The sequence below is a fragment of the Silurus meridionalis genome, chromosome 18, assembly GCF_014805685.1.
Source record: "Silurus meridionalis isolate SWU-2019-XX chromosome 18, ASM1480568v1, whole genome shotgun sequence".
NCBI classification, from domain to species: Eukaryota; Metazoa; Chordata; class Actinopteri; order Siluriformes; family Siluridae; genus Silurus; species Silurus meridionalis.
In genome coordinates, this window is record NC_060901.1 from 14,965,725 (window position 1) to 14,985,077 (window position 19,353).

The window sequence follows — 19,353 nt, forward strand, 5'->3', positions numbered from 1 at the left end:
GTGTAATGACTACTAATGGCAGTAAAGACAACATGATTTGTTAAATGCGTGTGTGGCAATCTGTTAAAAAGGTTTACAAGGGCAACCTGTTGTAATCACACCTGCAGGCGACTTTTGGAGTTCTGGAGACTTGGATGTGAAGTGCGTGGAGAAGCAGGATGGTTGCCCATTTTTCCTGCTTCCAACACATCAACTTTATGAAACAGCTGTTCACTAGCTGCCAAGAGATAATGAGTGTCAGTGGTTTTAATGTTATGACTGATCTAAATTACTAAAAAAATATCTGCTTTCATACACTTTCAGTTCAGATCGAGGAAGTAGGAGATCAGTAAAGCAGAACACTGTTTTTTTTCTCCCTAAAACTGGAGAAAATAAAAATCGAAAGCCAAAATGTCACGCGACACACCACAGCAGACTTGCTGAAAGAAAACCTGATGCTGAAGGAAAGCATAGTGAAAGTGGTGCCGCGACACGTCTTTACGGTAAAGCACGTGAGCGACGTGAGTGACGCGTGGATAAGGGAAGCCGGGTATTTTGCGCTCCTAGGTCAGCAATAAGCACGAGGCAGAGATCAAACGCGTACTGCCGGTTTTTTCCCCCCAATCAATAGGACTAATGTAGGTAAAAAACACATGATGATCGAGGTAAGAGGGTTTATTGACCGCGTGTAGAGTCTGGAGTGTTTTTCTTTTCCTCTTATTTCTGTATGTGGCGTAAAAAGTGGCGTTGCATTTAACTACTGCTGTTGTGATTGTTTTTTTTCCGGTAAAATTTCAGGCATTTTAATCTCGACATAACACACACGCACAAGGAGAGCGCGGATTATATCTCTTCAACTCGTGCAAAGCGAAAGCGAAAGTATTGCGCGCCCAGAGAAATAAGGAAGGAAATACTGACGCGCGCATCCGCACGGACGCGAGCGCGCATTTGCGCATACACGCACAACTGTTTCATCCGTAAGAGTCCCTAAAATGCGTGTGAAGCTCTTGAAGGACAGTCAGGCTCGGATACCCCGGACGCACTGGATATGCGCGCATCCACTCTAACTTTCATTTTCATCATCTCTGAGTACTCCATCATCACAGGAGGAGATGGTGAGTAAGACAGAACATCCACCTTCCTGCTGTGATTCAGACAGGTTTCTTCTTTAACACCTCCTGTAGCACCAACGTGCTGTTGATTGTGAGTAGGTAATGAAGATGCAGCCATGAAACATTATTTACAGGGGGAACTCAGATCTGCAATTTTTTAATCCTTTTCTGTTAGGAATCTGTCTTTTTTCAATACAATTGCATAATATCATGATTATATATATATATATATATAAAAAAAAGAGCACATGATTTTACACAATCGGGAATCCTAAATAAATAATTTATTCCATTATTGATTTTATTATGGTGTTGAAATAGAATGCAGACTGGATGTTTTGACATCAATATATGGTTATCCTGGCAAATGGCAGAATCAGTGTGTTATTGTGAATTTGCGGAAATGATGACATACTTATTGTTATCTGATATTGAACTGATGATAATCTGTTCCCAATCTGAGTCATATTGGAAATTCATCACTAACAATATGTGCTTCTTTAACCTAGCAGGTTTGGGTTAGTATGTTGATCCAGTATATTATTTTTGTGGTGTGTGTGTGTTTTTTTTTTTTTTTTTTTTACCAAATTTGGTTAAATTTACTATGTTCCTGGGATCCAAGTCACGTTTATGTCGCATCAGCAGATTCCTTTGTCGTTTAAGCAGAAAAATAGCTTTAGTAGCTTTTTTTATTTGTCAGGAAATTTTATTTTATTTTTTAATAAAACATAATGTTATATATGCATAAGCATTTTAAATAAGTTAGCAGATTAACAGTCCATGTTATCGAGCCAAGTTACATATAAGTGTTATATGTTATATAACTGAATATGTCCCAACATACATCTGTCATATATATTTTTAACTACAGCATTCGTAGACAAAAATTGATCATAGGAACAGTGGGTCAAGAGAAGGTTGATAATAAATCTCAAATCTGATTTCAGTAATAACAGTTGATCAAAAAATAAGAAGTTACACATATACACGTATTTTATGGTGTTCTTTTTTTTATAGAAAGAAAATCTTTGTAATGATAGAAAACTACAATGAAAATGATTGTAAGCTATTAACTGTATAATATATAATTGAATAATGGAAAAAAAAATTTTTTAGGACAATATCTTGCATTAAATGAATTGATCTTAAAATGATCTCAGAACATATAAACTTTCTTTCGGCTTCTCCCGTTAGGGGTCGCCACAGCAGATCCTCCGATTTGGCGCGTTTGATTTGGCACATGTTTTTACGCTGGATGCCCTTCCTAATGCAACCCTCCCTATTTATCCGGGCTTGGGACCAGCACTGAGAGTAGCTGGGGTTGGTTCCCTGACCGGGGATCGAACACGGGCCGCAGAAGTGAGAGCGCCGCATCCTAACCACTAGACCACCAGGGAACCTCGATCTCAGAACATATGACCAAGAAAAATGTAGATTACATTGTTGAGGTTTACAAACAAGATTATAGGAGGAAACACGGAATATGAAGGAGTTTAATTATAATTTTATGGCTGACTATATATTCTGTAATTTGGGTTCCATAATATAATTCTATAATATTGGGTCAATTTGATCTCAGGTGATGAAAACATGCTAGATTTATCTAGAAATATCCGATCACAGTTTTTATGCGTCTATTCAAACAAGCTTTTCTAGTCATGCATTAGAATTTTGTGGACTTTGGACAAGGTTAGAGAAATTTGTAAGTGAGTCATGTCAGAGTTATTAAAAAAGAAAAGATACTCTCATGAGCATAGAGCATTAGAAGTGGATGTTTGGTGATGTAGCCGATAGCTGGAAAGGTCTGTCACTCTTATTACATTGATATGCTAAGTAAATAGATTTTAACAAAAGTACTTGAACTTTAAATTTACACTTATTGCATTTGGCACTCACTCTTATCCAGATTGACTTACGCTTATTTATATAACTGAGTAGTTCAGGATTAGGGGCCTTGCTAAATCTACAGACTGGTAATGCAGTAATTTACACTCATGTTTTTTCTAGCCAGAAGTTCAACATATTAGTCAGTGAGCTACTGCTGAATGTGCTCAATTTGCACAGTTGTACATTGTACATTCATTGTCTATCTGGCAAAAAACTTATTTATACTGGAAAACGTTTCCAGACTGTTGGGCTTCTGCATATGTGGGAAACAAGTGTACTAGGTAGCCACTGAGTGATTTAGGGGGTTATTTATGACCCAGATTATGATTTTATTTCTGCCAAAATTATTACAAATTTGTTTTTTTGAACAGTGACGATTTGCTCAAATACTCATTCTGGAGGTTGTCTTATATATTATTATATTTTGCTTGTGTGATTGTTCATTAATAAAAACACAAAGGACATGGGAAGTATTTCTGCCTAAATTTCAACCCAACATTCTTTTTGCTGGGCAAGGTACATATATTTAAATATCAACAGGATCCTTTGTCTGTTAAAGGGCCAAAACACCAGACTGCTACAATATAAATCGTAATTTTTTTAATGATGAAGGAATCCAAAAGGGTAACTATTCCCATCTGGCATTTGTTTTGCATTGTGTTACCGAAGTCCTGGTTGTAAAAGAAAGCACTTACCATATCAACAAACCAATACCGTGTCAGCGAGGCATACCACTGATACTATAATAAAAGGACGTTGTATTAGTCCATTATTTAAAAATAGCGCAGATTATTCTAGAGTTTTGCGCTGAGATGGGCAGAGGGAAAACACCAGCGACACTGACATAATGGTTCGATAGCTATACATTCTATATATAAGCTCTTACACGTATTGTTTGTTTATTTAACCGAGAAAACTGCAAAATATAGTATATAAGCGAGTACACATTACAGTGATTCTGGGCCCTAGTTACTGACCGCATGAAACGTCTTCTCACAGTTCGATAAGATGTGTCTCGTAATAATAATTAAATAAACGAAGAAACCCTGCATATATGAGTTGTTGGCGTGTAAAGGAAAAACCCAATCATCACATTTCTTTCCAGCATTAAGCAAAATATTGTATCCATCTCGGGTTTTTCTTCATTTTCTCCCCCTGTGGGGAAAATATTCACCGATTAATTCCATTAGGCCCATTCTGCTGATAAAATATCTTTTTTTATGTCGTCTTTACACTCCTTCCGATTAGTCAGAATCTCAGGTTTGCGTTCTTATTGCTCAATTGCACAATTTCATGTCAGCTTTTTGTGTAAGCAGATTTGCAAAACTACAGGCACTATTTAATTTCATCGTTTTTTGATGCACCACATTCATCATGCTTTTTGGACTTAAGGATTGGCATCATGTATTAATAGCTGCAAACAGGGAGATGATTTATTACAAAGGGTGGCTGTGTAGGTGTATTTTTTTTATCGTGTACCCTTGGGAAGTTGACACAAAAAGCTTAAATGGTAATGTGCCATTGTGAAGTAGTTTTAATACATGTTATTTGCACATAGTTCTTAAATCCATCACGGACATTTAAAGAGTCTGTAATTTTTCACAGTCAAAATGGATATTGTAACATTTCTTTACATCAGCTGAAATGAATCACGTAATCGAATTATGACACTGTGTGAAAAAAGCATTAGTGGTCCTTAGGCTGTATTAGCAGCATTTTTATTAATGTGAAATTATATATACAGCCAGAAAAACTCGGTTTCATCCTTTCGGTCAGTTTTCCCAGAATTCAACCAAAGCTTAATGTTTCCATCTACAGCACAATATTTCTCTTGTTATTACATGTCAGCTACATGGTCTATTCAGTCACAAAGCCGTCCATTATGTAACACCGGAATAACTGGAGACACATTGGAAAGGTTTTTAAAAAAAGCAGATTATTTTTTTTTGTTTGACTTATATCGAATTGCTGGATGTGGAAAACGCACTCTAAGCACTTTAAGTCCCTAAATCCCTCGATTTTATGAAGGACATAAAAATATGTCTCTCTATTGTAAATACCCTATTGTAGTGTAGCTTGGACTTTGTGTCAGAAGTCTGAATTTATCTTTTAATGATTGTTAAAATCCGATTAAATGTAAATATAAATTCCTGAAAATTCAAGAAGTAATAAGCATGAGTAAAGCTTTAATCAATCATTTATCAATCAGTAGTATATTTTACTGTTTAGTGGACAGTGGGAATTCATTCTAGACACATGAACATGTCCACTTGTGACTGGCTAACTTGACATAAACAGACTTCTGAACATTAGAGGCTTAAATACCTCACAGAGGTGTTTATCAGTGATCTGTGTGAGAAGCCTTGTCAGAATGGTTTCTCTTTTAGGCCCACATGTGAATAGTGCTCATGTTTATGTATGTCCCATTGAGCTGGTTTACTGTTAGGACATTATTATAGTCCTACAGTGCTTTCAAATTATAGTAAATTTTCAGGCTTTTTCAGGCTGTGTTTCTGTGACTTAATGTAATGAAATGCACCATTTATGGAGAAAGAAAAGGAAAAGGATGTGGTTATCTAGTGTTTGCTAAGTGTAGTTCTAGTGTAGTCATCAGCATGTGGTGAAAAGCATGTTGCTTGTTCATCTGAGCTTTCAGTACATTTACCTTATGGCTCATTAAAGGCAGGATACCAGAATTTTATGAAAATTGACTGGAAAATGAATGGAATGTGATGCTATCACTTTTCTGGAGATCTGTTCAGCTCCACTTGTCAACACAACTTCTTAACCTATCCATCATCAGCTACATTAAAAACGCAGTCGATTAGTCATTCCACATGCCAAGCAAATTTTTGTGTGAAATTAAATTTGAATAGGTCTACATTCACCAGCCATTTTATTAAGAACACCATACTATTTACAATACTGGGTAGCACCTATTGGTTTAGATACAAAATATACTGCACTTCAATCAATGTTTTTACACTATATTCAGAAATGAGAAAAAGAATGAAATTAGGTAAACAGCAGTACCCAGAGGCAATCAAGATAATTTTATCTGGAGTTTTATCTGGAATCGACAAGGTAATAAAAGGATGCGGTAAACTCAGTCTACTTGTATCGCTAACATGGTCAGATGTTGGCTTAATAAAAAGGCCAGGACTTGAGTTTATTGTGAATGAGTTTATTAAAAGAGACTTGCATGTACAATCAAATTTAAATTGCAGTATTCAAATCAGACTTAGGGCAATGTATGAACAGGTTATCAGGACATAACCAGAGTGTGAGATAACAAAATAAGGAGTAGGGATTTTGTTGCCTGGTATGCCAGAAGAAATATTGACAGAGTACATTTTAGTGTGTGTGTGTGTGTGTGTGTGTGTGTGTGTGTGTGTGTGTGTGTGTGTGTGTGTGTGTGTATTTATATTGTACTTATATGCTGTGGTGTGGTTTGATTAATAAGATTAGTTATAATGTAAACAGGAAGTTGAAGTCTGTTTGAAGATGGACATGCATCGTTGTGACTTATTATTCATCACACTCAGCAAAAATCATATATTTCAGAGGAAAAAATGATGAATTATTTTACTGTAATACTGAAATAATTCATTTTAAAAAGTAACTTGAAAACTGACTCAAGTCAAGTTAAGTTCTGAAGCACTTTTCACAACAGACATTGTCTTAAAGCAGCTTTACAGAATTTTAAGAGTTAAGGTGAAATGTGTGTATTTATCCCTGATGAGCACCCATGGCGACTGTGGCAAGGAAAAACTCCCTTAGATGTTATGAGGAAGAAACCTTGAGAGGAACCAGACTCAAAAGGGGAACCCATCCTCATTTGGGTGACATCAAGAGTGTCATCATAAATCTTTAAACAATACAAAACACTGGAGAGTGAGAACTAACATGAGTACTGGAATGTAAGATTATGAGCAATGTTCTTTCTACAGTAATTTGTGGTTATAGAACTAGGAGCTACTGAGCAACTCATAAAATAGCCCAACATTTGAGATCATCATAGATCCAACACCAGCTTCTCCATGCCAGAGCCTTTAAGAAATTTTAAGAAATTTCCCCATTGTGGAATAAATAAAGGTTTGTCTTATCTTATCTTAAACACTCAAGGAGGTCCAGTGTCCAAACTCCACACGAAGTGGGATCCAATTGGCGTTGGTACGTCTCTAGATAGTTCGGGATGTTTGCGGGGTCAGTATCTACTTATTTAAAGGTCCACAATCTTCATGAGGTGGGACGTGACTGGGGCTGGCTTAATGGGTGCAAACATTAATTCATTGGACAAGAGACTGTTTTGTTTCCTGGCTGAATTGATTACTTCACTGGGTGTGAATGGGAGTGTAAACAGTTGTTTTTCTTTTTCATAAGAAAACCCTTTGCACTGCTTCTTCATACCATGATTAGGAGATCTCTCAATGAGGCACAAACTTGTTTTTTGCCAACACTGAAATCATCTTAAAATTGAATATATACAGAACTGGTCAGAATTACTGAATGCCCCGATCTGTGATTAAACAAACCACCGTAAAGAACATAAACAGGTATTTACTTTAATAACCACAAGTACACACATACAGACACATATACGCATTAGTTGGCCTTTAGTTGTTGTATATTATGTGCCCTACAAAAAGAAGCAGTAGTTGATGCTTGGTTTAAATCAAAGAGAAAATCCAAAGTACGGTCTGCTTCATAAAATTGTCATAAAAGTGCCAAATGCTAGATTTAACTTGCACAGATGATTCATTCAATTCAATTCATTTTATTTGTATAGCGCTTTTAACAATGAACATTGTCTCAAAGCAGCTTTACACAGATAATGTGGTGATTAAAAGTGAATATGTTCTTTATAAGTAAGTTTGTCCGTGATGAGCAAGCCAGTGGCGACTGTGGCAAGGAAAAACTCCCCGAAATGGAATAAGGAAGAAACCTTGAGAGGAACCGGACTCAAGAGGGAACCCATCCTCATCTGATTTGCACCGAATGTTCATTTATAGCAGATATATGATGTTGCTGGGTACAGTGATGGTGATCAGAAGCAAAAAGTAGTCCTAAATCCATGTAGCAGACTGCCGACATTAACTACAGTCCGATCCTCCTCAAAACGCCCGTTCTTGCTCCGGAATTTCATGGAACCACCCAAGGTGTTGAAGAGAAACCGTCCCAAGCTGCACAGAGTGGCCTCCAGTTGAAGAGAACACTATCCAGAGGCAGGCCTGGTGGGAAGATCCACGGAGGGGAGAAGGGCAGGAACAGTGGTCACTGGACCCTCAGAAGCATGTTTAACTCGACCGAGAGAGAGAGAGAGAGAGAGAGAGAGAGAGAGAGAGAGAGAGAAGAGGGTGACAGGAAGAGAAGGATATGGATTCTTAAGTTCCTTATTGTTGTATGAAAGTTAATATCACTGTGCAGTTTGGAGACTCGCTATCGCAGCATAGCTAAAAGGGAGAACCAGAAGGTAACACCGACATGAGGGATCTCTGGGATAAGAGACGACCCACCACACCACCATCAACAAATCTGAGTGAACGTGTGAGAGTGAGGGGACGACAGCATACAAATATCCCAGTTCACCAAACACTCTATATGCATGATCCCTTCAGATCTGCGACGTAACTTAAGAAAAAATCTACTGATCAAAGGCTTGACTAAATAAATACATTTTCAACCTCGACTTGAACACTGAGACTGTGTCTGAGTCCCAAACCCTGATTGGAAGGTTGTTCCATAACTCTGAGGCTTTATAAGAGAAAGCTCTGCCCCCTGCTGTAGTCTTCATTATTTGAGGTACCAACAAATAACTTGCACCTTTTGATCTAAGTCGGCATGGAGGATCATACTGGTACAGAAGTTCACTCAGATACTGCGGTGCAAGACCGTTAAGTGCTTTATACTTCAGTAGTAGTATTTTATAATCAATGCGAGATTTGATTGGGAGCCAGTGTAGACTGATTAAAACAGGGGTGATGTGGTCATATTTTCTAGATCTAGTGAGGACTCTTACTGCTGCATTCTGAACTAACTAAAGCTTATTTATGCACTTACTCAACACCCAGACAGTGAAGCGTTACAGTAGTCTAATCTAGATGTAACAAAAGCATGAACTAGTTTTTCTGCATCCTGTAATGACAACATATTTCTAATTTTAGCAATATTTCTAAGGTGAAAGGAGTTGATTCTTGTAATATTATTCACGTGAGACTCAAAGGAAAGACTAGGGTCAATAATCACACCAAGGTCTTTGACAGCCGTACACTTTGACACAGAAACACCATTCAGAGATGCTACATAATCAGAAAGTTTGCTTCATAAGGTTGATGTTCTTTTATGGACTTCACTATGGAGTCTCTCATATAGAGAGTCTGGTATCTGTATGTTCTCTTTCTCCTACTGATGAGATAAGGATGATCAGGACCACACCTACACGGATGGCCACTCGGTAATCTGGCTGGTCGGCCTTGCATAGGTCAAGGGGACCAAACTGGATGTTGGTAAAGTTAAAGGCTTGCATCCTGTCCTGACTAAACATCTGGTAGATGCCATTGCCCAGTATGACTGATTCTGTTTTGCAGGAGTATGAGTGTCTTGCAGTCATGCTGAAAAGTTGCACCGATTCATACTTCTTCTCCAAATAAAACAAAACTCCAGACTTGAAGGCATACGTAAGGTTGACAGCCACAGTATTGACGAAGACCATTTTTGTTGTGTCATTTCTTACTATGATGTTGGTTGGCTGCGTTGGTTTTGGGGTGGGTGGTGTTGCTGTAGTAGCAGTGGTAACATTGGCATGGTAGTATTGTGAGTGGTTGGATGAGCAGTGGTAACATTGGCGGTGGTAGTATTGTGAGTGGTTGGAGAAGCAGTGGTAACGTTGGGGGTGGTAGTATTGTGAGTGGTTGGATGAGCAGTGGTAACAGCAGTGGTTGGGGTGGGAATGGTTACATTGGTATCGGCAGTTGTTTTTGAAAAGGTAGGAGCTGTGGAGGAAAACAAACTAGCTGCATGCTGGCAGGCAGCCTAGGGCGTCTGGCATCTTCCTGAGCTGAAGTGAAAGCTGTCGCCAACACAAAGACAGACACTATAAAGTGCCATGGTTATTTTTTAAGTCTTGCATAAGGGTGTGTGTGTTGTTCTTGTGTTATCAGTCACAAGCTCTCATGCATCATGGATATACTGAAAAAAAGTAGCTGGGATTGTGAAACTGTGGTAGAACAGGTCATGTTGTTTCTGAAAATTATTGGTCTACCTAAATATTGACCTTTATGTCTGTATACATTCACAAATGCATTCTTAGATTTCTGTAGGACTCCGGACAATCACAAATGAGCGGAGCAGTTTCGACATTGACTCAACTTTTGATGGACATTTATAGTATTTATATTTTGTTACTGTTTGGAAGCACATTTTTCATGTATTTAATTTGCTGAGAATCCACAAGCATGTGGTACTTTATTTAAGCAGAGTATTTAAAATTTGTGTGTGCTTCCTCCTCCAGTGGTTGTGGAGTCATTTGGACAATTATGAATTATTGATTTATTTATATACATTTTGTTATTTTACAGGGTTTTTTTTGTTTTTTAATACTTATTTCAAGGGCACAATGTACTTTTGGCCGATTGTTCTGGGCACATATTGAGAACGCTGTGTGTTCCCTTAGTCCTTTGTAGTCCAGTCCCTCTTTGTAGTGCAGTCATTATACCCACAATTTTTCACAGATTTCTACAGCACATCATTACATGACACACTTTGATGAATGTAGGGTTTATTTATGTTGACTCCCTGTCCGCTTAAATGGTAGCTTATTGAGAGTAGATCCAATGCATTTAGCAGAGTGTAACTATTATAACATTTCATTCACTTCAAAACAAGGAGTCATATTCACAAGTCACAACGACACAATCTCATGAATCATCATTTACACGATTTACGCAATATAAACATGTACGTTTGTGTGTATGTGTCCGTGTTTAAAAGCATTGTGTGAAAAGTGTTTATTCCTTTTTTTCCTTTCAGGAAATTGTGGGAATCCTCCTGATATTGACAATACAGAGAAAGCCAAAAATACGCCAAATACCAATTTCCGCATGATGTGTAAACCCGGATACATGAGAAAAGCTGGAACTTCTAACCTCTTTAAATGTAAAATCAACACGTGGGTGAACAATCCTCCTCTAGAATGCATACGTAAGGCACCTCTGTTTAATTATACTTTTGCTTATAATGCTGTTTTATAATGTTTATTGCTCAGGCTTTGCTAGAATTTTTATTTAATTTCTTAAAAGTATCCAAACTGTGTATTAGAAAATGGCTGATTTTCTAAATGGGATTATGCAGTTACCTTATAAGCTTATATATCACTTTTTTTCTTTCTGTGTGGTCTTTATGTTTGTAAATGTGCTTCCTGTGAAATCTAGAACCGCCATGTGAGTAGTCTTTCTTCATAACCTTATTTCCAATCTGTCATTTTTTGACATTTGGTTTAGATTTTAATCCTACAGCTGTCTTTGCTGCCTTAAGCTTATTACATTTCAATTGATTTCTGAGACAACGTGTTTGGGTTTTAAATTGGTACTTGTCAATCACATGTCTTTCTGACTGCCTCTCTACCTCTATAATATCTCTATCTGTATTTCTTTACCTTTATTCCACGTACACGTTTACAATGCGTCAAACCTGATCTATTCATTGTAGTAGAAAAATAGTTGTGCATATTCTATCTAAGCATATGTTTGAAAAAATGGTAATTGAAAAGCTCTGACTCATGCTCAATGTTATATATCACAGACAAAAGCTCACAGAATCCCACGCCTCATTCAACTTTCACACCATCATGGTCCAGCCATGGTACACAGGCAATGAACAGCACTCCCACAGTGTCTGGTACGTGTCGTTTTAGAACTTGCGTGGGTTGTACGTGTTTCCGTGTAACTGTGTGCCTGCATTGGGCCTTGCTGATATTTTCTTGTATGTAACACTCCTACGACAGGAAAAACTGTCTCCACAACAATACACACAGCTTCCACAACATCATGGACGTCCCACCGAACCACTCAGAGGACCACAACAACAACGGAGGAGACATCTGTGACCACATCCATTACGGCTAGAATTGCAGCTTCATCCACAACCGAGAAAGACAGTCTCAGTGTCTCAATGTCCTCACATTCCCCTAGCAGCCGCTCTACCACAAGCACCGGTCAGCATGAATTAAAGGATGCTAAAAGAGCTAACACGTCTAACTGGTCTTTGTTTAGGTTTAACTCAACTAAAAACTGGCATCATATTTCCTAAAATTGTGACTTTTTTTTTTCAAGGAGAGTTTCGCGTCTTGGTGTTCATCAGGTTCGCCTAATATATGCTACTTTGTATGTACTGAAATGCTAACTACGACCTTTTTCTCACTATGCATTATTCACCAGCCTCCCTGTACCCTGTCCATCAATGGGAACAAACGCCACCAAAACACCACCACTCATCAGATATTATAATTCATACCACGGTCTTTCTCAGTACTTGTTTCTGATTGGCTTGAAGGTTTGCATTTAAATCCGTTGAAAACACAGATGATTCATTTTAATTACTGTTCTTAATGAATGCACTGTCTAATAAATAGTTGTAACACTTAACATGCATTCACAGCGATATACAACAAGGCAACTATAGCAGATGTTTCCTATTTACTTTACTTTGATAAATGTGTGCATTAAACTCATGTAACTCACACAAAGCTGCGGATTATCCCTTAGATAACATATTCTATTATATTGGGTGTTGGATCATTCTCAGAATGGTCACATCGCTAGTGTGTGACACCGATATGGGTGTCACTGTCCTTGTCAAAGCATCAAGAAAAAAACAAAACATGAATCATAGTTTATTTAGTTTGAATCCTGGAGCTGCTTCAAAAATACTTACATGTTGCTCAATGGGGTCTATGTAAACTATGTAAATATTTGGTAATGCTGCAATATCCGGGTCGGTAGTTGGAGTTTCTCAGAGTGAACATGGTCATTGAAGTTTACAGTTGCTCCAGATCTGCCTGGGGCTAAAACAGAGCTAGGCCCTAAACACTCAACTCAGTTGTAAGTTGCTCTGGATAAGGATGTCTGCCAAATACCATAAATGTTAATGTAGTTGCATGGGTTCAGAAGTGTGAGGTTCTTGAGCAGGGTTTCCATTCATATTGACCTACTGTACCCTCAGTTCCTAAGCTTCTTATTGTGTTGCTTTGCTTATACCAGTGCAAAACATACTACTATGACAGTGTCTATTATCTGACAAAATTGAGTTACCAGACAAACAATATAGACACAGTGGTGCTCCTAAATTGTTTCTGCTGATGGACAGAAAAAAGTGAACACATTTTGTGGAACAACGTTTGTTTCACCAGTCCAGCCCTGTCTCACTATTCTATTTATCTAGTATGTATTTTTGTTTGTTCCAGATTAGCTCATCACTTCAACAATGTACACATATTTATATGTTAAAAAAAAAAAAGATGGATGATGTAAACATATCTTTTTTCAATTCAGGAAAATGAAATACTTTCAAAATGTATATATTCTTTTCAGGATTCAATTCAAGCAGCTCTTAGTCTTTTTCTCGTCATTGTACTTCATATTGTGGTTTAGCAGCTTGCAAAGAATGCGTGTTCTTCCTGCAGTTGTTCTGTCTTTTGTGTGTGATATGTGATTTCCTCTTGTGATTCCAGTCCAAGCAGACAACACAGAGAGAGTTCAAATAGGATAATACAATTTATACAGACTAAACACTGCATATGTATATTTTACTCTCAATTACTTTCAGACAGATGTGCTTGGTCTTGTAGTCACCACTTCACTTTTTTTTACAGAACCAGGTTCTACGGCACACCACTCCCTCACACAAGCACTATCTCAATTCAATTTGATTTTTTTTATAACACTTTTAGCAATGGAAATTGTCCCAAAGAAGCTTAACAGAAATAAATATCAATAATAAATATCACTAATATCATTTCTACATTTATAAACAAGTCCCTATAAGTTTGTACCTAATGACAAGCCACTGGTGACAGTGGAAAGAAAAAAACTCCTTTGAATGGTATGAAACCTTGAGAGGAACTAGACTCAAAAAGGAATCCATTCTCAGCTGGTTGACACCAAATGTCCATTCATTAATGTTCTATCATTGTGAGGTTAAAAACTGCTCATTATAAATGCAGTCCTGAGCCATTGTAGCAGACAGTTTATATTAATTCAATAACAGTCACCAATCTCTCTCTCTCTCTCTCTCTCTCTCTCTCTCTCTCTCTCTCTCTCTCTCTCTCTCTCCTCTATTTCTCTCTCTCTTTCAGGAGTTTCAGTAGTCCCTGATCAACAAACTGGTGAAAGTAAGTCTTTAGATGTGTGATTATTATTTTGCTTTCAATATCTCTCTGCTTTATTTTTTAGGTCATTAAAAAAAGTCATGAAAAAATATCTCTGTTTTTGATGCTGTTTAGCCACGAAAGGAATCACTGCAGGAATTGGAATTATCATAACCGTTGTTGTCTTCGCAGCAGTAGTGGGCTTTCTTTTGTGGCGTAGACGGTAAGGTTTCAAAAAACTTTGCAGTGCAACCCAACACACAGTATATTGTCTTATTGAGCTTTACCAGATCTTTACACTGTTTCTGTTTCTCTGTTAGTTCAACGCCACCTGAAACTAGTGACCAATTTGTCACAATAGCAAGACACAATCCTGGCTCAGTTACGCCCTTAATGAGGATTCAAACCATCAACAGTTGTTCTCCAGACTTCACTGAACCTCCAGCCAGTCCTTTAATAGACTCTGCAGAAATTAAATATACAAATATTTCTCTTTCTGCATAAAAGAATCTTAACCAGGGCAAATTAAATAGAAAGTATTTCATGTGGGGACAACAGCATTATCAACAAACATTCTTACGCTTCTGAAAGAAAACGGCAGAAGACATGATAGAAACAACGAGAACTGACTAAAGTACTAAAGAAAAAATCCACCTGAGCACTCGACAGTGTTATGTGTTTTATTTTAGTTTTACAGCAAAGATTGTATCACTTGAAGTTTTTTTGTCGCATTGACAGACGTCTTTGTTCCCCGTCACAAAAAATGCAGAAATTACCTTCAGACAAATTCATTATTGAACGTAATGCCTATTCATGGCAATTTTTGGTATTTTAAAACATTTTAATTGGTTTTCATATGTTTATATATATAAATATAAACTTTCACACAATGTTATAAAGTTGCTTATCTTTTAATTTATTTGCATTAAACACAGGAATTTTTTTTTAACCCTATGCAAACATATAATTACTGTGTCATGGCATTTATTTTGCCATCGTAAACGTTAAGAACAATACAATCATTTTTTATACTGTTTTTGTTGTTAAAATTGAGTAGTTTAAGTAATATAGAGGTTTATTAATGAAAAAATCTGAAGATGCTTTTATGTGCTTGCTTAAAGTGTATTTATATGAATAGCATTTTCATACTATTCTTGTATATAGACATATATTTTTTTATATCTTAAAAAAGCATGAACAACTTAATAACTAAATAAAACGATAACATCATACAGCGGATGTTGACCACTTTTTGGTGACTCATGGTAACTGCCATTTTTAGATTTTTCTCCATCTGTGTAATGTTGTATAATACGGAAATCCTAAGAGGCAATGCGTTAAAACAACGTTTTTCTTACTTGTTTTCTCTTGATCACGGCATATTTTTTTCTCATCATCAGTACTTCATTTTTTCATGATCTTGACATACCAATCATTGTTTCCTCATGATCAGTAATACATTTTATTGTGTAATCGGCATAAAAACATGTCCTGGAGGCTTTGATCAGCGAATAATTTAACTGAAACAGCTCTGTGTCTGTCTGTGATTGACAACATACACATAAGTGTCCAAAACTTGAGAAGAAGGTGGTCATGTTTCAGATGCCAATGCGTTGAGAGAACATCGTCATGATGAGAAAACAAGAAAGAAAAAATAAGGCATGGCCTCTTAGAAATTCCATAGTAAAACAACTTCTTTTTATTTTTGTCCCATAAATAACATACCACAAGAAATACTTTCTATTGAGTGCCAAACATTTTTTTTTTATTTAAAGAAATAATGTGTGAATAATAGTGCAAAACTTCATTTATGCACTGAAAACCATAATAAGTTCAATGAATAATCTATTGAGTAAACTCATTCCCTCAGTTGAATTGATTAATGGATTTTCCAAAACTTGTATATTTAAGTTTACATAACTTGGTGCTCATGTAGACTGTACTTAAATTGTTTAGTTTTATAAATTCCACTTTAACTATTTAGTTCACTTTCTTGCATATTTAAGTTAACTCAACTTAAAAAATATACTAAAATTAAAAAATTATTATAAATTAAATTGACTAAGCTCTTTCTTCTTTTAACTGTTTAAGATCTATGCAATCATAAAACATACTAAACAGCACATTGAATGTATTTATTGTGCAAAATTAAACAATATTAATTACATTTAAAAAATACTGTAATGAAAATAAAGCTGGATTACAGCCACACTATACAACACTGTACAGTTAAACAATAATTAAATCGCAGTACATACTGTAATGGACTCTACAATACTGTACAGGTTGTAACAACAGTAACAATGTCCCACATTAACTGCTGCACTTCATCAATACTGCGCAAACTTTGTGCTCTTCAACAATTTAACCACTTTCTATTATTCATTAATGGATTAAACAAATGGAAAAATTGTCTCACCATTCTGTTAATATGTACTGAACGTGTTCATGTAACAATACTGATTTAAATTTAGCAACAATAAGACTTTCTTAACTAAAACTGTACTTTGGGCTTGAGGGTGTTCTGTCCCATTTACATCAGTACACACTGTATGAAATCAAACGTGTTTGCAAGGGTTTTGGGGTCATTTAGGTCTAATGTGTAAATGAGACCAAAGAGAAGACACTTTGCTTGTGGGAGGTCTGGCATCTTGTCAATCACCATTGGTAATATACCAATCAAGGAATTAAAATGCAAGGAGTAGGGGGGTAAAGATCAGTGTCCTTGAATAAGACCCCCACTGGCACATAAAGGATAGAATTGCGATGATTGGACACCTAGTGAAGATACAAGAATAAATCTTATTTTGTGATCATGCATTAAAGGTTGAACATCAATGCACATTTTTTAGAACTCCTACTAAATATATGCACATCACTACACACATCACTTATTGTATGTTATTGTATAACAGATTGTTATAATATTCTTGTATTAAAAAGCCATGTTTCTTGAAGTTAGTTTCTTGAAAACTTAGCAAATTGTTGGTAAATTGACTTGCCCTCATTCTATTAAAGATGTAGATGATTTTGTTTCTTTATCAGATAAGATTTGCAGAATTGAAACATTACATCAGTTGCTCATCAATGGATCCTCTGCAGTAAATGGGTGCCATCAGAAAGAGAGTCCAAACAGCTGATAAAAACAGCACAATAATCCACAAATAATGGATTTGTTTCTTACAAACACATAGCTTTTCTCTTTACAAGATTTACAAGGATTGTTGTGGATTACTTGTGGATTATTGTAATGATGTTATCAGCACTGTCGACTCTGATGCTAGCGATTTCTCCAAATCTAAGCGTATGAATCATTAACTTCATCTACATGTTCATTCTCAGAACAAAAAGATACAAAACCTGTGACCAGGGCAGTACATTTTTAAAAGATACATTTTTGTGCCTTATTTACACCTAAAGGGTGCATATTAGTGTCTTTTTTTTAAAAAAGGTATTTCCCCACTGACAAATTTTGTTCCTTTGTTTCCTAAGTGTTGGAGGGTGAGTTCATTTTAAGCAAATTTCTTTTTTGTGTGAACTATTGCTTTAAAATCAACATTATCTTATGACAAATATTCAGACTGCTGTAAACACAGGTGGCTTTTCAAATGTAAACAGGTTATAAACAGATGCATTTACTAAACCTGACTCATCATCTCCGAGCAGGACAGGCAGTCCTTGCAGCACAAGGGTTCGGCCCTTGGGTTCAATTGGCTGGGCTGACTTTAGGAAAAAACATGAAATTCTCTTAATGCCACAACAATTCACAATTAATTGGAAATACATCCAATGTTGACCGCATAATATGCTTTCAATTTATCTTAAATTAGATTAATAATTACTAACCACAAGGCGCTTTACAAAGTTCAAGATTTAAAAAGATACATGAACCGTGGACTGTGTTTGCTTGAGATTCTTGCCTAAATTCCTGTAACACATAAATGACTTCCAAATGCTTCAGAAAATCTGCTTCTGTGCAGGGTTTAGAAAATTCACAGTGCTGACAAGTAAATGTAAGTGGGGCAATTTTCCGATCATGTTTTTTTACATGAACTTTTGACTGATGAACTTTCAAGCTACTGATGGAGATAAACTTACGAAGACAGCCGTGGTGCAGGCATGGAAAAGGTAGTTTTTGTATGACCACCATGTTTCAAACGATAATGTTTGAGAAGTTCCCCTTCTTTTTTCACAGTTAAAAATACATACATTTCCACAAGCTCTTGTCTCATATCACCTACAATATAAAAACAATTGAAAATATATATATATATATATAATATAAAAAAGGTTAACCAATGACAAAACATCATAAAGAAATGTATATTTTATTCTAATAATTAATAAAATCTTAATGTTATTTAAAATATGCCTAAACAAGCAAATTAAGGAAGATCAGCTAGATAGAGTTATTAAATAAAAAATAATTATTGATGATAAATGTGAGGATGGACTGTTGTTGGATTTCACTGACTATAAAACATCACTTTGTTCTTCCTCAAAACAAACGATTAACTGATTTATCAACCAATGTATTTACATATTACAAGTCAAATTTAGTTTATTTCTCAAGCAAACCTTCACAAAATTAATAGCAATGTTGGCAACGTTTGACCAGGAAAAACATCACTAATGTAATGTGTTTTTTAGAAAATATTTAATGATGGTTGGCTTGTCCTTTATTATAGAAATGTACCATTAGGATTTTAACAAATATATTACACAATTAAAGTTTATACTCTTATATTAGTTTTCTTTTAGCTTCTCCCATTAGGGGTCCCAACAGGAGATCATCCGTCTCCATACCCCTCCATCCTCTGCATCTTCCTCTTTCAACCATGCATGTCTTACCTCACCACATTCATAAATCTTCTCCTTGGTCTTCCTCTTTTCCCTTTCCTGGTGGCTCCATCCTCAACATTCTTCTACAGATATACCCCATGTCCCATTATCTGCACATGTCCAAACCATCTCAATCTCGCCTCCCTCACTTTGTCTCCAAAACGTCCTACA

At 36.3% G+C, this 19,353-nt stretch overlaps 1 protein-coding gene across 3 annotated transcripts; it reads left to right on the forward strand.

The window, feature by feature from the left end:
* The first annotated feature begins 438 nt into the window (after nt 1-438).
* Nucleotides 439-17,297, forward strand: il15ra (interleukin 15 receptor subunit alpha). 3 transcript variants are annotated; one of them, XM_046874002.1, is made up of 9 exons: nt 439-644; nt 778-1,094; nt 11,007-11,177; nt 11,408-11,416; nt 11,778-11,873; nt 11,980-12,189; nt 14,338-14,364; nt 14,476-14,563; nt 14,661-17,297. In XM_046874002.1, exons 2-9 carry the CDS (start codon nt 1,028-1,030, stop codon nt 14,842-14,844), a joined length of 852 nt encoding a protein of 283 aa, XP_046729958.1. In that variant the 5' UTR covers nt 439-644; nt 778-1,027; the 3' UTR covers nt 14,845-17,297. The 3 variants fall into 3 exon arrangements, with proteins under 3 accessions (XP_046729958.1, XP_046729959.1, XP_046729957.1); XM_046874001.1 differs by having other exon boundaries at nt 441-644; nt 14,329-14,364; XM_046874003.1 differs by lacking the exon at nt 11,980-12,189 and having other exon boundaries at nt 440-644; nt 14,329-14,364.
* The last annotated feature ends 2,056 nt before the right edge of the window (nt 17,298-19,353 follow it).